At 34.3% G+C, this 22,147-nt stretch overlaps 2 protein-coding genes across 2 annotated transcripts; both read left to right on the top strand.

The window, feature by feature from the left end:
* The first annotated feature begins 4,969 nt into the window (after nt 1-4,969).
* LOC128988480 (phospholipase A1-like) lies at nt 4,970-10,038 on the top strand. The gene is made up of 7 exons (XM_054409807.1): nt 4,970-5,050; nt 5,956-6,103; nt 6,864-6,997; nt 7,468-7,734; nt 8,625-8,792; nt 9,324-9,489; nt 9,801-10,038. The coding sequence occupies exons 1-7, from the start codon at nt 5,005-5,007 to the stop codon at nt 9,964-9,966; spliced, it is 1,095 nt and encodes a 364-aa protein (XP_054265782.1). The 5' UTR covers nt 4,970-5,004; the 3' UTR covers nt 9,967-10,038.
* A 2,489-nt stretch (nt 10,039-12,527) lies between these two features.
* On the top strand, nt 12,528-18,815 carry LOC128990609 (inactive pancreatic lipase-related protein 1-like). Its single transcript, XM_054413078.1, has 7 exons — nt 12,528-12,714; nt 13,744-13,855; nt 14,722-14,858; nt 15,441-15,680; nt 16,420-16,587; nt 17,335-17,500; nt 18,614-18,815. The coding sequence occupies exons 1-7, from the start codon at nt 12,669-12,671 to the stop codon at nt 18,771-18,773; spliced, it is 1,029 nt and encodes a 342-aa protein (XP_054269053.1). The 5' UTR covers nt 12,528-12,668; the 3' UTR covers nt 18,774-18,815.
* The last annotated feature ends 3,332 nt before the right edge of the window (nt 18,816-22,147 follow it).

Genomic DNA, 22,147 nt, shown 5'->3' with positions numbered 1-22,147 from the left:
TTTTTTTTTTACTTTAAATTTAGTTTTAGGGATAGAATCATTAATTTTCAATACATGGATACATCTTGTTACTTGTCATTGTAATACTTTTGTTAACGTACACATTTTGTATTATTATTCGTTTAGGAAAACTGATTAAATACTTTGACAGAAATTCTAAAAATTGAGATAGATAAAAATGTAAACAATGTAATCGAATTGTGTCCACATTACCATGAACTTGTATATTTGTTGAATTTAAGTAAACAGTTTAAAGTTTAAAAGATGTCGACTTTGTTTCCAAGCTATAAAACAATGTCAAGAACTTTAACCATTTGTTCCAAGGTTTAACAGCTCCTATCGGGCTCTTGTGCAACAATTCTATTAACATTTTGAACTCGATAACACAGCATCTAATCGTATTTAATTACTAATCATCACCAGAGCTATAAATCATGCTTTGGATTATACCGTCGTCGAAAACATGAGAATCATCCCAATATTTGCTATCATTTAAAAGTTAAGTGGCACCTCCGGTTGGCAAGGCAAATATGTTAATAATATTAATCCAGTAATATATTTTATTGGCGTGTTTAGGTTACTGATTAGAGCCAAGACTTACGACTTATGCCCTGGAGGCATTATCCCCACAAGGGTGGGGCTGGTGCAACTCTGGTCAAAGGGCCCGGGCCCCCTAGTTATGTTTAATTTTTGTTATTGAGAGTATTTTCCAGCGGATCATAGATTTAAAATTCAAATAGCCTACATATAGTTATTACAAAATCAAAGTAAATAAACAAAGTGTGTGTGTCTGTGTGTCTGTGTGTCTGGTTGTGTACAGAGCTAGGGACTACACCTGTGGTCCGATTCCGATGAAATTTTGTTGTAGGTTCTAATCCATGGTATCTCCAGGTGTTTTTTTCATTTTTTTGAAATTATTATTTTTGATGGGGATTTTCCCATAAAAACCCATAAACAACTGAAAAATCGGATTTTCTAAAAAATGGCCCGAACGATTTTGATAAAAATTTAGTATGTTGTAGCCCTTTAAATTCTGAACCAAATGGTACAAATCCCATTTCTGTAAAAATTACGGTTCAAAAGTTATTGTAAATTATGCTATTTTCCTATAAAAACCCCATAAAATAACGGAAAATCGGATTTTCCCAAAAATGGCCCGAACGAGTCTGATAAAAATTTAGTATGTCATAAGTCCTTTAAATTCTTAACAAAATTTTACAAATCCCATTTCCGTATATTTACTCTACACATGATAAAGGTTGGTGACAAACTTATGGATGGGAGAAAGTATGTGTCAGAATGCTGATACCGTTTATTTTTGGTTCAGTTAAGAATTGGCGAAAGTCACTTGACTTTTCAGACGTTATTAATGGTTTTAGTGAAAAGAGTATTAAGAAAGCTATGATTATATACCATAGACCATCATACATAAAAGTCAGGTTTTAATCATCTATGGTAATAACATGAAGGCTACATTATCAATGGCAAAGTCAAACATGGACAACCTTATGCGGCTATGAGTGGGAAACATTTGGTAGAAATCATTAAAAAACAAGATCAGCTTTAATAAGGAGGATAAGCTTGGCTGGTTAACTGTTATGAAATTTAAAAAAATGTTATGTTACAGAGTTAACTCCGATTTTATTTGCGATTGTCATTGAATATAGTTATCCACATGAAGTAGAAGTTCTTCTATCACTACAAAATAATAATAAAGAGTTATATTTTAGGTAAATGCAACACAGGGAGTGTCTCAGGGATACATTTTATGTTCATAATATGTTTACTATATTTACGATTAAATTGAGTATCATGTTTGTGGGGCTATTGTATATGAAATGTTTTATCATGATTCAAAGAAAACTTGTATAGGTTGTTCATTTCAATGTGTTGATAAATTACATTTCATCTTAACAATTTTAATTCAGATAACTTAAACTTTGAAAGAGTTTTCTGAAGATAATAAAAATCTCAATAGTTTTGTATGTCTATGATACACTAACACTCTCAATTCAAGGGCTTGTGTTTTTCATGTTAAAGTTGTCACGATTATTAGCATCCCTTTTTAGACATTGTACAATTGACTATGATATAGTCAATGATTGTACTAAAAACTAATATTAATTTTCTTTGAGCTAATTATAAGCGTATTATTTACGAATACGTTTTTTGTTCAATATGTATATCATGTTACATATGATCACTACGACATGGTTTTTAGTATATGCTGGTACTGGAACACCTGCAATAATTATGATACTTATTGTGACAACGGCGTGACTATTCGATTGCCGTAATCAGTCTACAGGAACGCTAAAATACACCATTTACCGGTACGTGCCAAGTTCTCTACAATATTTTGATATTAAAGAGGAAATGTCAATTATTACATGAGATCGGCATTGGTTTTGTAAAGAGCATTATGTAAGGTACGTATCACACTATCTATAAGATCTATCTGACTTATCTATAGATTTATATACATATATATATATATATATAGGTCCGTGAACGCGATAACATGGGTAGTTTTTGTCAAATTTTGGTGAAATTTTGTTTCCAATAGCCAACTTAAACATTAAAGTATTATATTGTCTGTGATAAGTCATTACTTTATATGGTACAATGTCATCAAAGAACAACATTCTCCTCTACTGCAGAACAAATTTTCTATTTTTTGCATCTTTTATACAGACTAAAAAGTTCAGCTTCAGTTTTTATTCACACTTTTGATGTATTTAATCAATCAATCTTTTCTTTATAGTGGAAACTCTGCGTTATTCAATTACATCTAAAGTGTTGCCGAAATTTTACAATTTGAGTGCTCGACAACTTTCCTAAAAGTTCGGCCCATCTTTTGCCAGCCTCCTTTAGTTGGAATATTTTAGAATTTATAAGAGTTACAGAATTTAGCTTTGAATCCTACATTAGTAGCTTTAAAACCTACCTCAACCCGTAACTCCAACTATCTAAAAATATGATACTGGCATTTCTGGGCATACTGGGTTTTCCTAGCTGTCAAATTTGGCTGCCGAATAAGGCTATGGGATTGTGAACGCCGTGCGAGTTGATGTGCCTGCGGTTTTAGGGTGGAGCCTATGAAGTGACTATTCCATGCACCAGTAGCAGCTGTAGAGCTACAGTCATCATCATGTTCCTTACTTCAGTCCTTGTGGAGTTACTTCAGCACACAACTACACTTATAAATTAAGTCACGTTGTTCGTTTGTTCCGCCTTCCTTCGTTAGACGCTGTGATTGCGGCAAATGGAGCAACCGCTACCCAAAACCTCCAACGAACAGTTATACATTTCTAAACTAGCTGTGACGAAAACACGGTTTACTACAACTTATCGTACATACAATAAATACACTAAGGAAACTAAAGCTGTGTATAAGTTTGAACTGTTTGCCTTAAAATATTTATGTTTGATGTTTCTTATTTATGGTTATTTTATTATTTATAGTACCTGACAAATAAAGAATACTAAAATATTTTTTATTATTCTAACTTTATTACATAACTTAAAAGAACACGTTTCCTTTTAGGAAAGTAACAGTAACAATGAAATCGACGTTTAAATAGGTGGTATTCCGTACCTGCATGATAACTTTGTCTTTATGTGCCTTATTTATTTATTATTTTGGCAATAAATATTTTGGTCAAAACCATCTTTTTATGGAAATGTATTTTCTCGCATGCAACGTAAGTTATTAGATTGAATATTATATATTATCTTAATAATTACGGTAAACGATACGATAATGTGTATCTTAAAAACTTTACATAATTATTAATGGATGGAAAATGAAAAGTATATAATTGAGTAGCACACCCAGTTGCGGTTTTGCTCTTGACGATTAAATTTATAAAGCTAAATGTTTTATCTGATAGAAAATAATAAAAACACATTATTAATAATATATAAAAATAAAATGTTTATTTAATAAACCTATTCATACTTATTGTTGTACTATAAGTATTAATTACCTTAGTTGAACACATTGTGAACACTGAAGTTAAAATAAGGTAAAACTCCTTCAATAGCAACATTTTAACATTTCTTCCTCCAGGAGCTTCGGACTCCTCACTGGTAAGACCTACATAATGTGTACGACCAAAATACTTTACCTGCTATATCTCCTTTCATTTTCATACAATTCCTTTCAGTAATAATATGATATTTATTCAGTTACAAATATGGATATGAAATTATAAAAATATAATTTCCACATTGTAGTTCAAAAGACATCGAAATTAGTTGAAGATCATAAAATAGTTGTTAATAAATTGAAGAAAATCGACTTTTACTTTACCGTACTCTGAGCCCAACATAAAACACATCTCGTCTCAGTTACATATTTGTTGTACGTATAGACTTGTATATTTGTACAAAGTATATGTGATATTGTAATAACACTTGCTCATAATTAGATCTTATAGCGTGTTTATACCTCTTATGGCCTTTTAAAACTATAAATTCTGATTCAATTAACTGAGTTAATGATAGTAAAATCATCTATAATAGGTTTGTTTTTTTATATTCTGAGCAAGTAATGACAAACAAATTAGTTCATTACATATGGCAACAAACAATATGACCATTCAAACATTTGCATAATTTTTAAGTTTCTTTTATTCAGTTCTAACGAAGCCTATAGATTATATAATTGGCTGCATCGAGGTTGTTATTCATTATTATCATTATTCAACTTTTCAGTTTCATTCATTTGCTTTCAGCTATACTGTATTATGAGTAAGGAAAAATGATGAACTATATCAGATTAAAGTTACCTTCCAATAACAGTGTGCGATTTTGATACAATAAGCTGTCAAACTGTTCATAATAAGTGAAAAGTAAACAATTACAGCTGTTTACTCTGTTTAATGTCATGCATAATAACTGTTGACAAGTAGACACATGTATAAACAAGCATGTGTTTCATAATCTATTATAGATAGTATAAAATGTTGAATCTTCCTACCAAACCTTAACTACTAAGCCATGAGAACCGTTTACGCGTTACTGGCCATATTAGGGTGCTCATCAGGTAAAATTGCCACCAACTATTAATATTCTCGGCTGTATTCTTGCTTATGACTTTTAAGGATATCATCTTTTTATTTTTATTTACTAGCAGGTATTTTGTAAGCTAACATAACAGTACATACCTAACTTAGGAATAAACTTATACATACAAATTTAGAGGATGTTTTCAACCGATGAGGTTGTCATTATATTATAAAAGAAACGAGTTCTAGCCAAGTATGCTGATCTAATCTTTTTGTAAAGCCTTATTTGAGTGATTGAAAAGGTGGGACACTCACTGTCACTATGAAACTGTTAGCATTTGGTTACGAGACTGTTAATTTTCTTGGGACAATATATTGTATTCAGCAGGTTTAAGTATTTTGTTTTCATACCAACAATCTATAAGTGATGTAACAATATTTTTGATTTATGATGTTTTCTAATTTGTGGGCATACCTGGTTTGTAATTTAAAGTTATTCTCGAACAGAAACATGCACTTGGTAATAGGAATTTTAAAACCGGGATTCAGATTTTCTAGATTTCGACGGCTAGCAAAGTCTTCCAATATATTCCATGAAGAAAGTTCCAAATTAAATTTACCTACTACCGCTAACTGTATGGTTGAACTTTTAATACTAAATAAAATTGTCCTACAATTATAAGTTCTGAAACTAGAATTAGAAGAGAAAACCTTCCTCCTTTAGTATCACAGTTGTTTACTATAGTTACACCAAAATAAAATACTCCATACTAACTCAATAACAAAGAAAGAACCAATAAAATTGAATAGAATTTAGATGCATTACCTTATTAATCATCGGTTATAGATGAAAAAACTTTTTACTGTTCTGTTTTAAGGTTATATTACTAGTTTTATAAGTATTAATGTTGCCATTAGTACTCAATTAAAACTCTTTTTACAGCTGTTAATCTAAATTTTGGTGGTTTGTTCAAAATTGATTTAACAATTGATGCTAACATAAGAGAGGCTTTGAATAAACTCACCAACGACTGCCCAGTAGCTCAAGATCAGGTTTGTCCTTCTCAGGTCACATACTGGCTTTACACAAGGTAAGGAACTGAACTTGGTTACATACACATTCCCTGCCGTTGTGCTGTTGCTGTTGTGTTGTTGTGTTGTGTTGTTGTGTTGTGTTGTTGTGTTGTTGTGTTGTTGTGTTGTTGTGTTGTTGTGTTGTTGTGTTGTTGTGCTGTTGCCATGTCAGGGTGTCATCTGACTTGATGTCCTCCTAACACATCCACAATTCGTCGCTCATCACCATCTGCCAACTACTAACTCCATCCTCCGCATAAAAGATCCTCTCGGTCTTTTTCACCACCTACCCTATATAACTTCTTTGATTTCTTTAAAGTAAGGATTAGGGTGATAGGATAGATTAATAGAATAACATTGATATATAAAATCTAGATATAGTAACAGGGCAAGAAGCATTTTCTCTAGATTTAGTATTGTAACGTAAGCTTCAGGTCAATGAAATCAGTTGGAGTTTTGATACTGTTTCTTAATCCCATTTTCAATTGAAGTGCAGGTATGCAAAATGTGTTCCCTGCTCTGAAATCAGTTTGATTTACATTTACGACGGCATTAAAAACTGAAATATTATATTTTCCATAAACCTTTCGATGGCGTATAGCGAATGTTCAGAAGATCGATGGAGTGTCAAATCGCTTGTGGTAGCTTTGTCAAAGATTTTATCTAGGATTAATCCGTAAGGTAACTAACTATTTACGCGGACTAACATCAAGGGTCTTTAGGCGAAGTTTCGAAGTCTCAAAAGAAAATTCATCAACATGATAATTTAAATTTCAGAGATAATAGAGATGGAAGACAGATAGACGAAAATGACTTGGGAGGTGCAGGGTTCATAAAAAAACAACTGAAGATCATTGTACATGGATACACAAATGACAGAAATAGCCTAATGATGACGTCCTTGGTAAACGGTATGAATGATGTAAACTCAACAGTTTCATATAAATGAAAAACTATTTTTAGATTGTGTACAAATTTACAGAGCCACAATGTAGCTTTTCAATATTGTTGCAGAATTTAAAATCTCAATTACCAACATGTGATCCCACTTAAATTTACTCATGATTCTACCTATTGTCCTACTAAAAGAGATCCAACGTGACCTAATTAAAGGTACTTATAATCCTACTTAAAGTTGCTTGTGGTTAAAGGTACTTATAATCCTACTTAAAGTTGCTTGTGATCCTAGGTAACCCTACTTGTGGTCCCACTTTTAATCAGACGAGACCCTATTAAAACCAGTTCGAGTGATTCTCCTTTTTGTCCCTTTGCTATTCAACTTTAGTCCGCACATGATGCCATTAGTGCCTGCACGTGACAATGATTTAATTTTCTCTCCAATGATAAAATAATAATGTAACTTACAAACATAATATTTCAGCCTACTTGGATTACGGAGAGTACAACATCATCGGCATCGACTGGGGATATTTTGTAAAGGAAGGATGTTACCTACAGGGTGTCTACAGCATCAACCCTGTAGCCGCTTGTCTTTCAGGCTTCCTTAAGAAGGTTATAGATTGCCATGGACTGGAGAACTTTGAAAACATAGTTCACATACTAGGACACAGCTTGGGAGGACACGTCGCTGGAAGAACGTCCTCCCAGATGCAAAGAAAACATGGCATCCAGTTCGCCAGACTCACACGTATGTTTTATACCCTATTTTGTTATTAAGACCCCAAACTTACTTACTAACGTAAATACCAGTATTCCCGGTCGGTTGGTCTCGTCATCAAGCCCTTCCAGTACACATCCACCTTCTCATTCGGCTCCTACTTTCTCGTTATCCTCCGGAAAATCTTGCTTTGGCCTTGCAGCCGGTTTTCTGCCTTCGCCCTTCAGGATCATTTATGGATATGTTTTTTATCAGTGGGTTGTCTTATTTTCTAGAAAAAGTTAAGTCCCCATAATCTACTTAAAAAATGAAAAGATATGCCAGCACCCTCACCTTTACAACAAAGCTACCAAGGAAACCCATATTAAATAGAAATTAACGACAAGGTCTATAATAAATAACTGTACTATTTAAGTAAATAGATTCACCAAAAGCGACATTACCCAAAATAAACACATATTTTCAAAAGTTGTGCTTATTTTGCGATTAGGTAGGCTTACTTCGAAAACTTCTTATTTCAGATTTCAATTTTGCCATTTGAATTTTTGTAACATGCATTCTAGAATAATTTTCAATGTTCAGCTAACAGTGCAAAAAAATTGTATTTCTTTTTTTTTGTAATTTTTGTGCACCATACAGTTCGGTACGCAGCTAGGAAAGTCAGCCCAAATAACAGAAGCAACAGCCCAAGCAAAAGTTTAAAAAATATCACCAACCTTGAGGACACCCCTCCTCCTCCATTGTTTGATGAGGGGTTCCGATGTTTCATTTTCCTGTTTAATGACCTGCAGTCGGTCAATGAGATAAGATCGAATCCAGCTAGTGACACCATAGCCAATACTAATAGTGCATTTTAGCTATTCAATCAATAAACAATGATAAAGATAATTTTCTTCATTAAGTTTGGAAAATGTGCTTAGGATTTGATCCTGCTCTGCCACTCTTCTTCTCTGGTGATGAAAACAAAGGAGTAGCTGACTTCAGGGATACATACCACAGCAACATTGGTATACTTGGTCAGAGCGCGGCGGAGGCGGATGTTGATGTATATCTTAACAACGGCCAGTTCCAGCCAGGCTGTGGGTGCGGTAAGTTCTGTGTTTACTAACAGGTTTCTATTGTATTAAGTAATTAGCAAATTCCTTACTCTAATTGTATCGATTGTATATTCTGTCAAACGAAGTCTTCTTTAAAGCCACGTGTATGTATTTGGGTGGATACATTATTACAAAAAGCGTTAAAACTAATTACTATCTTGAAAAAAATCTAATACTAATGCCTTTGCTAAATCGAAAAAAAATTGTTTACCACCATCACTTAAAGTGCATGCGGGAATTATGAGTTTCTAACACATGACTCAACGTTTAAAAATCTATTAAATCTGAGAATACATTTCTAGCAACAATATGGTGATTGGTGAAATTCTTAAGTTATAACTTAAATATAGCGAAAAGATGGGGTTAGTACAAAAAACTGTCATAAAAAGTTGTTTTTTTTTAAATTACGTATTGTTATTAAAATTATAATCTATTATCCTCTAATCTCATTTTCAAAACTGCCGGTTAAATTATTTAAACCATTTAAGTTTGTCGTAATCCATTTCCACTTGTTACGGATAGATCTAGCGTGTTCTCATATGAAGAGTGTGTTGTACTTTGCGGAGAGTATCAACTCTGAAATGTGGGGGATCTACTGTAGTGCCTGGAGTAAACTGGTGGACGGCAAATGTGACAAACATGCAGAACAAGACCTGAGACTTCTAGGTGACAAGGTGGACCAAAACGAGTGAGTTTTACATTTAATGTTAGATACACACTTAAAACATATACCCTAAAGATAGTTGCAAGATTCATTATTTGATTAAGATACTACCATCATCTGACTTTTTACGAAAATACGAACTAGGGCCATTTATTTTAAGTACAATCATCATCAAAAACAGCAAGCCCAGTTTTGAAGCATCAAAAAGTTACAAACATCAGAGGATTGAACTGAAGACTATTCAACTGTCACACAAACACAAGTAGCTGTACATTAAGGAATGTGAATACTAACGGTAAAGTGTTCTAATTTTTTTATAATAATATTTTTTTTAGGAAATATGTTTCATTCATTACTTTCGGAAGGGAACAATCGCCGTACTTGTTCGACAAGCAGGAGTATATCAATGATAACACCTTCAATGAATTTGACAATATAGGCAGAGAAGAATGTTCAGATGTTATAGAGGATAAAATTGTTGCCTACTTGAGTGGAAAATAAAAGCTAACACTATTAGCTCCAACTCAAACATTGTGTTGTAATTGTTGATCATAATAAAGTGTTTGTAATCAATTTTGTGTAACTTCACTCACCCTACTCACTAATGTGTGAATTGTTAAAAACTTTATAAACGACTAACTGCTGAACCTGTGCTTTGCTATGGTGAGAGGCCGCAGAGAAGAGAAAAAAGTCGTTCTCATTATTGTTCATTAAGACACAAGTTGCTTATTGCATTGACACATAAACTAAAAACAATATAAACAATTTTACAAACACTTACCATATTTACCTTAGATTTTAGAAACCAAAGTTAACTACTTACGGCTTTGTGTTGTAGCATTACCTTTAGTTGAATTTAAGCAGGTGTATATCTAAACCTAACCACTAAATGTCTAGAAACGTAAAAGGACGTAACGTACAGTGCGAATTGCAATTAAATATATTGTCATCAACAGAGCACCCAGACATGACCTACGATACCTATGACGTAGGGTATGAATCACACGTCAAAAAACTTAACATTTTATAATAGTATGCTAAGTATAGACTCATAGTAGTTCCAGTATTCAAAGTATATAGAAAAAAGATAAGTAGTATCAATCTATTAAATAGAGAAACCTTCAGAATTTACGTAGCAAAGCAAATTGTGTACAAATCATCTCTTAAACCTATAAAAAGTATATTAATCCATGTTTTGAAAAATCTATGTATTTATAACTCTGTTATTTCGGAGGCCTAAACCAAACACACGTAAACCCTTTCAAATTTTTAAATTTAATCCAAAACATGTATACATCATAAGTTTTCCTAAGTTTTGCTCTAAAATCAATCATTAAAACTACTCATATAGCATAATTAGAAAGCTCGCCGGCGTGGCCTTTGATATGTCAACGCAAATGTATAGCTACGTTGTGAGTTTTCTTATCATGATATAGAAAAAAAATTAAACTGTAACAAACAGTATTTTTGGCTTTTGGCCCTTACCTCAGAACTTTGGACGTCCACGGGCGCAGCTTGAAGGGATTAAGGGAAGTGAAGTTGGGGCTTTCACCTCCACATTTGGAACGGAAGGCGGAAGATAATGGGGATAGGTGTACTCTTTAAGCTGGTCAATGGCCATAATTGTCTTGCTGTCGAGTCTTCGTGCTTCTTGGCAACTCGACGAATATTCCTGCCTTCTAGCTATAGGAAGTGCTCTTATAGTTAGTTATTTCACGGGCTCTAACGTATTTTATAGATTTTTTAATCCCAATATATTATTTTCTACACTTTTACACTAACATTTTAAGAGCTATCATATTCTATGCTTATTATTGTACTTTTTCTTTTCAATTTTGTTCACTTCTTTTTGAAAGTAATAACCAAATTTTAATGAGATCATTTGTCTTTTATCAGATATGTTGTTCTGTCATGATTGAACACTTTTTTACTGAGTAAATGTAGCGTCAATTGCATCATAGGTCTATTGTTATCCTGTTTGTTACTTAAAATTGCATTATTTTTCTCACTGCATATCATTCGTGTTACCACATTGCTTTACTTAAAAGTTTGTTTAGATGTATATATTCCAATATTGTTCTAGTTATTTATCTCGTTATGTTTACTAACTCATTTTACTGTTATCTATTCAAGTTTTTGTTCTTCTTCTGCCAATACTGTTGGCTACTAATGTATGTATTATTATTATAAAGGGAGTAATCCGTTAGAAATGAATGAATAGGATCATTATTGTGTTGAATGTAAGCGGTATTGTCCAAATCATTTTAGTCCTGACAGCCAGACAGCCATACGAATGCCACCTCCTTTTATAGAATTATATAAAATGGAAAATGAAAGATATCGTGAAAATATAAACATTTCTTTTGAATTTTTAAATGCCTATTCTTTGGAGACGCATAAGCATAAACTTGGTGTAAAAATCACAAGTGTGTGCACTGCTTCGACATTTTACTGTGTTATTTTATTTTTTTGGCGCAGCATTGCTCCAAAAGTCATTATTTTTAAAAGAGCTCATCACTGAGGAACTACTACGAAAGAATGTATACATACAGGCACTTCGTAAGGCACAGTTCCGAAAATGAGTTTCGGAGCTGCTACTGTTGGAGCTATGCATGTCGGACTTTTTGGGGCAGAGCCTGTATCTCATCTGTGATATGGAGTCGAGTTTTTCTCGATTGGTAAAGCTAGTAGAGGCCAATCTTTTACTTTATGAGCCTTTTTTATTAGGGAAACGATTGCATAGTTGATAGGAAGCCTGTTTCCTCTTGAATTTAAAGTTTTAGACTACATACCGACTAGTTTAATAAAACCCACTCCTTCAAAAGAAGATACATACATAGTATACAAGTGTTTTAAATTTCCAAAATTAATTTTACACGCTATTTTTTTGTAAACACCAAATTGTATAGCAACTAACATACGAGGTGATACGCCAGAGCACACTGAACTATTACACCATAGCATGGCTAAGCATAAATTAAATTATGTATGCTCGTCAAAAACATTACACCTTAAAGATAACCATGACAATTTATTATAAATTCGTGGGTGTTGACATATTTTTCCAAACGTGTTTCCTTTAGATTTCCTATAGATAACTATATCGTTAGGGACAGTTGTTTGGGGTGAATTTCCATATTGCATGTCCTGTTTGTACTATCGTCCCTCATAGCTTTTGACTGTGTTTTAGTTGTATTATCAAAATGGTTAAGTCATTGTATTTAATAATTTTCTTCTTGAATCTGTTTGGTGAGTAATATATATGAAAATATTTGTTCACACACTACTATGTGTTGAGCTGTTTTCGTTAGTGTTTACAACCTGCGGAACATCATATTTACAAAAGCTGTCTATTGTTTACTACAGAAAGTAACATTGTTAACAACCAAAATTTTTTTACTGTCAACGACTTCAAATATTTGTTATTGTTTTATCAACTGTTTTAATTTTTAGCAACTAGAGGAAATATTAACTTTAAGTTTGAAGGCATAAACTAAAAAGTTCTTTGAGTTTTGTAATGGAGAAAATAGTTATTCTTTGTTGTGTAGCGAAAGGTTCAAAACACTAGTGAAAGTGGGTCAACACATATTCTTGAATACTTGAAGTGCGAGAGTTATGGAGCATAATCTCAAATGTGTAGTGACTCACTTTCTACTCTTGTTATGAAATATACTATTAGTACTATGATTATATGATTACTAGCCCTTACTTAAGTGGTGTATATTCATAATTATCTTAAGGCATACCGTTGAAAAATAAATTAAATACGTTCATAATAAAAAAAATTATCAATGGAAATATTTAAGCTATTATCTTATGAACTCTATTTTATTGTGTATCTTATAACCAAACTCCGAGTCATTACTGTTTAAAAATGAAATGGAAATAAATAATTACTAGCTTTGTTGATTAAATAAACATGTTTTCTTATAAAAATTTCGAAAGCTTTATGGAGGTGAGTATATTGACCAGCACACGTGCTTAATTCTATATTCTAATATATTCTATATTCTAATCTCAACACGTGCTTAGTGTGAAGCAAGCATGCTGTTTTAATCAAACCCCATCCAAAAGCGAGGCCGTAATAACATTACTTCCTTAATGCTTTATATTCTATAGAGTTCTTCAAGTATCTAAATCTAAATCACTCTTAAGATGGACTTGAAACTTAAAATAAACTAATGCTAAGCAATTTTATATATATATACGTTAACTTTTAACAGATTAAAATATTTCAATACTCTAGTATAAAAAGATGATTATGTCTATTCTGATTAGGGGCCTCTATTGGCCAGTTGAGTCGTCTGATTCAGATCATAAGCAGGACGTGTGACGTAGCAGATGACACTACTTGCGCAGGAAACGGCGTCACTTTCTGGCTGTACACCAAGTAAGACTAATAATCCTCATTAAATAATTCATTTGTAATGTTTTTACTTTAAGTTTTAAGACAATAGTGTTAGTTATATATAAATATTCCTAAATCAAAAATAACTATAGTAAAATACTATAAATTTTGGCCGTGGATAAACTTATTACGACACCAATGAAAATTAATTTGACACATGTTTCCAATCCTCAAAGATCTAAAAACACTGTTCAACAGTTTAGCTCTAATAAAAAACAACTTAATTTAGTTGTACATTACGAGACTAATTCACGTAGCGAGCCAAAGGTTGTGTTTCTTACTGTATGCTATCCTTATGTCTATCATGGGTCACAAACAGTCTGAGCTAAGATCACGGTGTGCTGGAAAATATTAATTCGGTTTTATAGATGTCTGATAAGTGACATTATCTACTCAAACCCATGTACAGGTAATTGAGAAATCGCTGTATTAAGTTTAAAAACATGATTATTTTTGAAAAACTTAAAATAATTCTTTGGGAAGCAAATTTTTTGACTTGGGACCTGTTATATGCATCATCTCAGTACCAATCTCCCTGTATATCAAGTTTGGTTTATTTATTAATTTAATGTCTATATTATTAACATTTGTTTAAAAGACACTTTTTTACCTTCCCCGTAGAAACAGACCTACTCGTTAAATCTAATATTATTTAAAAATTGAAATTGGCTTAGTTCGCATTTTATCTATTGCAAGGGCATTTAATAGAATCAGAGATCGACCTGTTAAGAAAACCACATCTAAGATTGGTCTACACGTCAATTCAACTATTTTGAATATTTGAAACTCAGAATCCGTAACTGGTGCCAGCACATTATAGACTGATGTTATGAGATGTTATATTTCAGTTTGACTCGAGACACTCCAACACAGTTGAACCTGAACACTCTAGACAAGGCTCCATGGGTGGACGGAGCCCTTAAGTTCATCGTGCATGGGTTCTCCGTAGACAAGGACTCAGCTATAAATGCTGTTCTTCGACCTGGTAGGCCTATGTGTACCATGTGTCAAGTGAATAATTGACATGAATGTAACCTATACATTTAAATTCTATTAATTTATAATATAAAAATCAGTTAATTGAATATGATCAGTTAAGTTAGTGTAATAGATCAGTCAATTTATGGGAGTGCAGCTGATCTTGTAATTCAAGTTATAGTGCGGGACTTTAGTCTTGAAGGCCTGCTGGGTTCAAACCTAGCTAAAAAAGTATAACAAAGTTAGGCCTATGTGACATTGTCACGGGGTAATATGATGTGAGTTCACCTACATGTGTTCCTAATTTTACAACATATCGAGTTTATATTGAATTTGTGTACAAATAATTGTACAAGATAACCACTTTCCAATATCAACAATCAAAATAAAGTGAAATATTTGTCATAAGAAATCAGTTTTACCTGCTAAGCTTATCTTACAATTCAAATTTGCTTTACAATTCGTAAATCAAAGTATTGCTATACCTAATCTATTTAAAAAGTAATACTCACTTTGGTGAAATCTTAAGGCTTCCAATGTTGTCTATTACAGAAGACATAATTTAATGTTGATTTAAATGTGTTTTCAGCTCTATTTTCAGTCGGCGAGTACAACATAGTTTCCACGGACTGGAGCTCTCTCGGACGCCAGGGCTGCTATACACAGGCAGTCCGGAATGTCCGGACGGTGGGCAAGTGTGTTTCGGACTTCTTCAATGCTGTCGTCAGGACTCGTCAGTTCCCTTCTGTCCATCTCCTGGGACACAGCATGGGAGCCCACGTAGCAGCCTGGGCGTCCCAGGATATACCTGACTTGCCGAGACTTACTAGTAAGTGAAGCCCACTATTGCAGTTATATCACAGAAAACATACTACTATAACCCAGAATGCTCACCGCGTGAAGCTTTGCCTGTAATATTTAAAATACGGTAGTAACTTAAACAGTTATTATCACCTATAAAACTTGTCAATAACCATTCTCACTTCTGCCATGTTGAAAACAAATTTATGATAAAATTAATACAAAGCAACTAATTTGATTTACTCTGACAAGAAAAACAATTAGTTTGTCCCTATCAGAACACAATACTATTACTGTACTTTGCCAGTAATTTATAGAAACAAAGATAGTTGGAGAGTTACGTATAGAGCAAGTGCATTACCGAAGTCATTGTTGCAACAGCTGTTTGCAATGAATGCAGTTGACGGCTGACAGTTTATTTAATTAAATTTACCTGCAACCTGTATTTATTTAAGATTTTTGATTTTTTATAATTTTTTTATATTCAATTACAAGTAAAGCTACAAAGGATCGATCTTTTGCTAATTTGAAATGAACTACCTTTTTTGCAAATTGGTGAGTCATTAGCATACTGTGCCGACCTGATGTACTATTTTTGAGAATTTAAGAAAATTATTCAATACAAGATTGTGATTACTGTAGTATACTACCTAGTCTTTGTTGCGGAATTCTAAACATTAAATTGAAATGTTGTACTTTAAATAATTTTTTAGAACGTTTTATTATAATTGTTAAGGCTTAAATATTGCCACTTAGTTTTATTTCAGAGTTTGACGTCGCCAACCCGATGTTCAACAACGACCACTCTAGGAGAGGCAGAGCTGGCTTCATAGACGTGTATCACTCCAACTGTGGACTGAAGGGACAGAGAAATCCCTCGGGAGATGTTGATGTCTACTTTAACAACAATGTGTTCCAACCTGGGTGTAAATGCGGTAATACCATGTAATCTAACTATCCATTTACTTACTCCGTAACATTCATTATCAGCTGTTCTACTTAACCGATGTTCATGATTGTCAGGTCATTTTAAAGCGTCAAGCGTCTACAGCCTGACTGATCACTTATTGCAAACGCAAAAAAAAACTGGCCACTGAAAAACAAGAACTAGTTTTTTTGATGACGTATGCGATCTGTCGTCTGTTTTGTTTCGATCTCCCACTTCACTCTTCACTTAGATCTTAGTTCTTAGCTGTTTGATTAGCTTAGCCTTCTTTACCTTTTTGTTCTTGGTACAATGTTTTTTTAAAAGAAGTTCTGAATTTCTTGTGGTAAATTATTAATGTTGTGTCTGGTAATGAAAAATAATGTTAATGAAAATGTCTGGTAATGTGTCTGTTTCTCTGTTTATGCTATGTAGCAGACGACAGGCCGCAGTCATCAACAGGTTCATCTTTTTCAATGGCCAGTTTTTTTCCTTTGCAATAAGTGATCAGTCAGGCTGTAGACGCTTGTAATTATGACGAAGAAGGTTTCCTGCTCACTCCTATTACTTTCAATTATTTATAAACTTCACTTCAAAGATCCAGTGTTGCTGAGATTTCATGGTGGTGTTTTTCGGCGTCAACCTTATCGTCACTTATTTATTTTTGTCAGACGTGTCGCCCTTACTGTGAAGTGACACCCTCAAAGCTAGACTGGGACTAGGTTGTTCCTATACATCACTTGTATTTCTTTGGCAGATACTGGCTGTTCCCACCTCAGAGCCGTAGAGTTCTATGCGGAGAGTTTATCAACCCCTCTGGTGGCGTTCCCTTGCTCTGGCTGGGACGAATATAAGGAAGGGGGATGCACTACACCTAGGACTGAGGACTTGGTGGTACTTGGTGAAAATGCTGACATACGAGTGTGAGTTTAGTATTTCATTTACAATTTGTCAAATAAGGAAAGTTGAGCCACCGATAGAGTGTGCTGATGTCAAATATTATTGTACTTTTTCCTTGCAAACCCTTTTTAACACCAAGCCGAACTTTTAATTTTATCACAGAATTAAATATAATACAAAATATTACTTTAATATTCTGTGTCCTTGATAGCTGTGTTCTCTTTGAATGTTTTATCATGGAATATAGCTATACGATGATTGGGAAAGGATGTTCAGTATAATATCTTAAGTAATTGCTAATACCTACCCACCTATAATAATGTGCGATGTGATAATTTATCATTTACGTAAATGCGTGTACTATTTTGTTGTACGATGAAAACAGTGAACCTGATTGATACAGTACAATCTATATTGGTACTCGTACCTAATACGATGATTGGTTTCTTTGTAACGTTACTTTTTCGCCAATTCTACTTGACCAATCTTTAAGATTTTGATGATAGTTTGAATCGTATGATCCAGGAAATGGGAGGGAAAAATGTTAACTAATAAGCCCATTTCATTTAGGGCCTACCAATATCATTCAAATAAAAGTAAATACATGCCAAGCGAATTTTGTACAGCTGATAGGGTTGAAACTTTGAATAATTTATAAACATTTTCTGATAACAGGTCTAATTACTATCCCACAAAAAGGTATGTAGTCATAATAATATTGGTTTTAGTAATTTTACGTACTAATAAGGTTTAAATTACCTGGCTTCTGTCATCGATCCTCGGTAGTTTTATGAAACTACAGCTGTTTCATGCCTATTACTGGCACATCTTCAGGTTTGTTGAACGCCAGCTTCTTTATAAACAACAAACCTGAAGATGTGCCAGTGATAGGCATGAAACAGCCGTAGTTTCATAAAACTACCGAGGATCGATGACAGAAGCCAGGTAATTTAAAACTTATTAGTGCTAATTTTAACGATCCAGAGGCCAACCATCATGAAATTTTACGTAACTGAAAATGTGGTGAAAATTATGAAAATGTCGTGCTATCAATATTTTTTTTTACATTTTGTTTAGTGTTTATATTTAGGTATTTTCTGCAAAAGATTAAAAAGGTGACAATTGTGATTTAAAAGGAAGGGGTCGTTCATGGCGTTCACGAATTCCAAATCACCATTTCTTCTCCACGCAGATGTATACACAGAAGAAGCCAGCTTTAACGGGTTCAAAAACATCGTAGCCTCTGAATGCTCAATTGCATACAACTTCAAGACACTTCTGAGAGACTGGTTGTAATGTGAACACTGTAGGAGAATATTGCATTTGACGAATGAAAATAAAGTGTCATTACAAGATTATATTAGTCTAGAAAATGTTTATTTTTGTCACTACAAACTTAAGCAGATTTTAGGAGGTATAATTTATCATACATTTGCCTTTATACTTTATGCATGCTATATAAAACTGTATTAAATTCAGCTCTAGCTGTTAATTATTTTTATAATTTGACAAATTAAAATAATATTCAAACACATATTACTATGATTTCTAAAAAGAACATCACACATTATAGAACATACCTGATGAAAACTTTCAAATGGTATTATAGTACTATCATTGATAAAACATACTCCCTTAGTAGATTTCTCATCCTTATGGAACAGCTGAAGACAATTTTATTTTTAGTTCTGTACGGTATAGAGGTCGTGTTTTGTTTACAATTTGTTTCCCCTTATTACACTCATTTAAAACAAGGTGTAACCAAATAATACAATCTAATCATAAACAATAACTTGTCCCCTAGTAAATCACAAATCAAGAAATTAACCCTAAAATAATAGAAACAAAATTTCGTCGGCACTAGCGCCCAGTGTCGCTAGTGAACATGAACTATACACGAAAAACGTGCTTCAAAATTTACAATGGGATGAGAAGTTTACTTGTGTTGGTTGGTCTATGGTACTATTCAAAATTTTTCTTTATTCTCCTACAGTTTATTGTAATGCATCTGATAGAGACTTTTGAGGTCATACGTTAATATTGTTTCCATAAAACGATATAATGGCAGAACCTAAGGCAAATGAATTACGCTGATGCTGGTAAATTGTGAATCACAAAATTCATTGTTTTTACGCTAAGCATACTGAAAGACGGTTGTGAAAATAGAAATCAAAAAGTGATTCCTCTCACAATTTTACCTATGAAAATGACCGTACCGATCAAAAGAGTAAACTAAATACAATCTGCGTTTGTATTAACAAACTATATCGGCACAACTAGTCCGTCGGTTGTTCCAAGCGGTCTAAACAACTCATTTGTTTCACACCTACAAATGCAAGCGTGTGATCGATGCTAAACGTCGATGAAACAACAATAGTTTGGTCGGTTAGGTCTCGGTGTTGGGCACACAATGCTCCGGGCAATTCAACTTTGTTTACTGTTCAATTGTCAAAGAGACGTAGGATATCAAACGCTTAGTTGAAACGTGTATTTTACTTGTTCATTCAGATTATTTGAACACCAAAACAGTGAAATTGATTGAATACTATAAACATTTAATTGTTACCCGTGCTGTACGTGTATTGGTATTTTTTACGTAGGCCTAGCATTTTGAGAAGTTTGTTGTTGGATAGTACATTAGGTACTTTAGCTTAAAATATAGTAGACATAATCTGTAGTTTTAATTGTAATTTGGGGGGAGGGGAAGGCTGGTCTAGTGGTTAGAGCGTGGGACTTTGGTCCTTGAGGTTCCTGGTTCAAATCCTGCCAAATCACCAATGTTTTTTATTTAAGTGATATTGCCGCAACCCCTAGGTCTAGCCTGAAGTAATGTGAAAAACAATCCCGGGCCCGTTCCATTGTGTAATTTTAACAATCTGTAGCCCCAAAAATCTGTAATTTTAACCAAGACACACATTGTTTCTGTAGTTTACTCATCAAAACTTATATTTATTTTCATCTGTTTTTTACATTTATTTGTAAAGTGTAAAAGACAGGATAATCTAGCTTTATTTAACGTGAAACTATTTTATTGAAAACGAATTACTAACCAATAGATAACCACTGTCAATGGGATTACAAGTATAAACCAGAGTTTAGGGACACAAGCTTCTACAGCCTGACTGATCACTTATTGCAAACGAAAAAAACTGGCCACTGAAAAAGAAGAACCTTCCTGGTTGATGACAAATATTGTTTTGGAATTCTGATGTTCTGTTCGGCCAGGGGTCCGTCAAGCCTAAGGCCGGGGCCACACGTGGCGGATCGTCCGCGAGGCTTATGATCGTACGATCATAAGCCGCGCGACGATGTCCCGGCCACACGGAGCGGATGAACCGCTTCCGGTTGAGGTTTCCCAGCCTACGTACTGAGGTTCTAACATGGTTTAATTCACTCGTTCTCGTTGTAGTCATGGAAGAAACACGTATGTTAGTTTGTGCATTAGAAGCGTGTGGTGAGCTAGAGCCTAAGGCCCCGGCCACACGAGGCGGTTTAACCGCGCGAAGTTAAGGGCTTCGACAACACATTGAATCAAATGAGAGTGGCCACACGAGGCGAAGTTTAGCCGCATGTGCGGTTGAGCCGCAACATGTCGTCCCCCGACCGCGCGAAGTTAAGCCGCGTTGGAGGGGATGACACACGTAGTCTTATGAGAGTGGCCACACGATACGGTTCGACCGCGCGGCAGCCGCGCTTATTGGAAATATTCTTCGGACATTTCCAGTGGTTTTTGAGTTTGTTTTGTGTATTTTTTACCGGATGTGTGTTGTTTAAACAATGTTTGATACATATGAACTCCGAAATATGGTTTCGCATTAGCTCGTAAAAGGTTTGGAACACAAAAAATTGTTTTTCCGTTATGAAGGGATGGACCCAATGATTTATGTTAACGTTCCAGATCACCACACGCTTTTAATGCACAAGCTAACATAAGTGTTTCGCCCATGACTAAAAAGAGTGAACTGAACTATGTTTTAATAGAGTACTGATACTGGAAAAACCCAACAGGAAGCGGTTCATCCGCCCCGTGTGGTCAGGTACTTCGCGCGGCTTAACTTCGCGCGAAGATAAGCCGCGCGGCTTAAATTCGCCTCGTGTGGCCGGGGCCTAAGGCAAACCGAAATCATTGGGTCCATCATTTCATAACCGATAAACCATTTGTGTTCCAAACCTTTTACGAGCACATGCGAAACCATAGTTCGGAGTCTTTTTTTTTTTGTTACTATCGCATGTAGATAGCATCGTTTGACGAGCTACTTCAGTTGCTTTGACCGCATATAACTAAGGAAGATATACTCATGAGAAATGTACAACATGAGAAATCCCACATTGTCTTTAACAAGTTCTATTGATTTGTCTGTATCGAACATTTTACACCTATAAACCGAAACGCACAAGCACAAACTAAAAAAAACAACTACAAATGCTTGAAAATGAGCTCCACCCGCGCGATCAATCCGTATCGTGTGGCCACTCTCATAAGACTACGTGTGTCATCCCCTCCAACGCGGCTTATGATCGCGCGGACAATCCGCGACATGGCGCGGACAATCCGCCCAGGCGGCTTAGGAACGCTCCGTGTGGCCACTCTCATTTGATTCAAATCAAATCAAATCAAATATTCCTTTATTGCCAGTTAACATAATATTTACATGCATGGCTTGCGTCAC

This window comes from Macrosteles quadrilineatus, unplaced genomic scaffold (genome assembly GCF_028750875.1).
Source record: "Macrosteles quadrilineatus isolate MER2022 unplaced genomic scaffold, UCM_ALF_1.0 Scaffold_3__2_contigs__length_128488019, whole genome shotgun sequence".
In the NCBI taxonomy this organism is placed as follows: Eukaryota; Metazoa; Arthropoda; class Insecta; order Hemiptera; family Cicadellidae; genus Macrosteles; species Macrosteles quadrilineatus.
The sequence above is the reverse complement of the archived record's forward strand: the minus strand, read 5'-3'. Positions and strand labels throughout refer to the sequence as shown.

Excerpts from the sequence above, each read along its gene's own strand:
- LOC128990609 (XM_054413078.1), top strand. The coding sequence starts at position 12,669 with ATGGTTAAGTCATTGTATTTAATAATTTTCTTCTTGAATCTGTTTG. Across the intron at positions 12,715-13,743 it reads TTTCTTCTTGAATCTGTTTG|GGGCCTCTATTGGCCAGTTG; the intron begins GTGAGTAATATA and ends TATTCTGATTAG. Across the intron at positions 13,856-14,721 it reads ACTTTCTGGCTGTACACCAA|TTTGACTCGAGACACTCCAA; the intron begins GTAAGACTAATA and ends GTTATATTTCAG.
- LOC128988480 (XM_054409807.1), top strand. The coding sequence starts at position 5,005 with ATGAGAACCGTTTACGCGTTACTGGCCATATTAGGGTGCTCATCAG. Across the intron at positions 7,735-8,624 it reads CCAGTTCGCCAGACTCACAC|GATTTGATCCTGCTCTGCCA; the intron begins GTATGTTTTATA and ends AAATGTGCTTAG. Across the intron at positions 9,490-9,800 it reads GACAAGGTGGACCAAAACGA|GAAATATGTTTCATTCATTA; the intron begins GTGAGTTTTACA and ends TATTTTTTTTAG.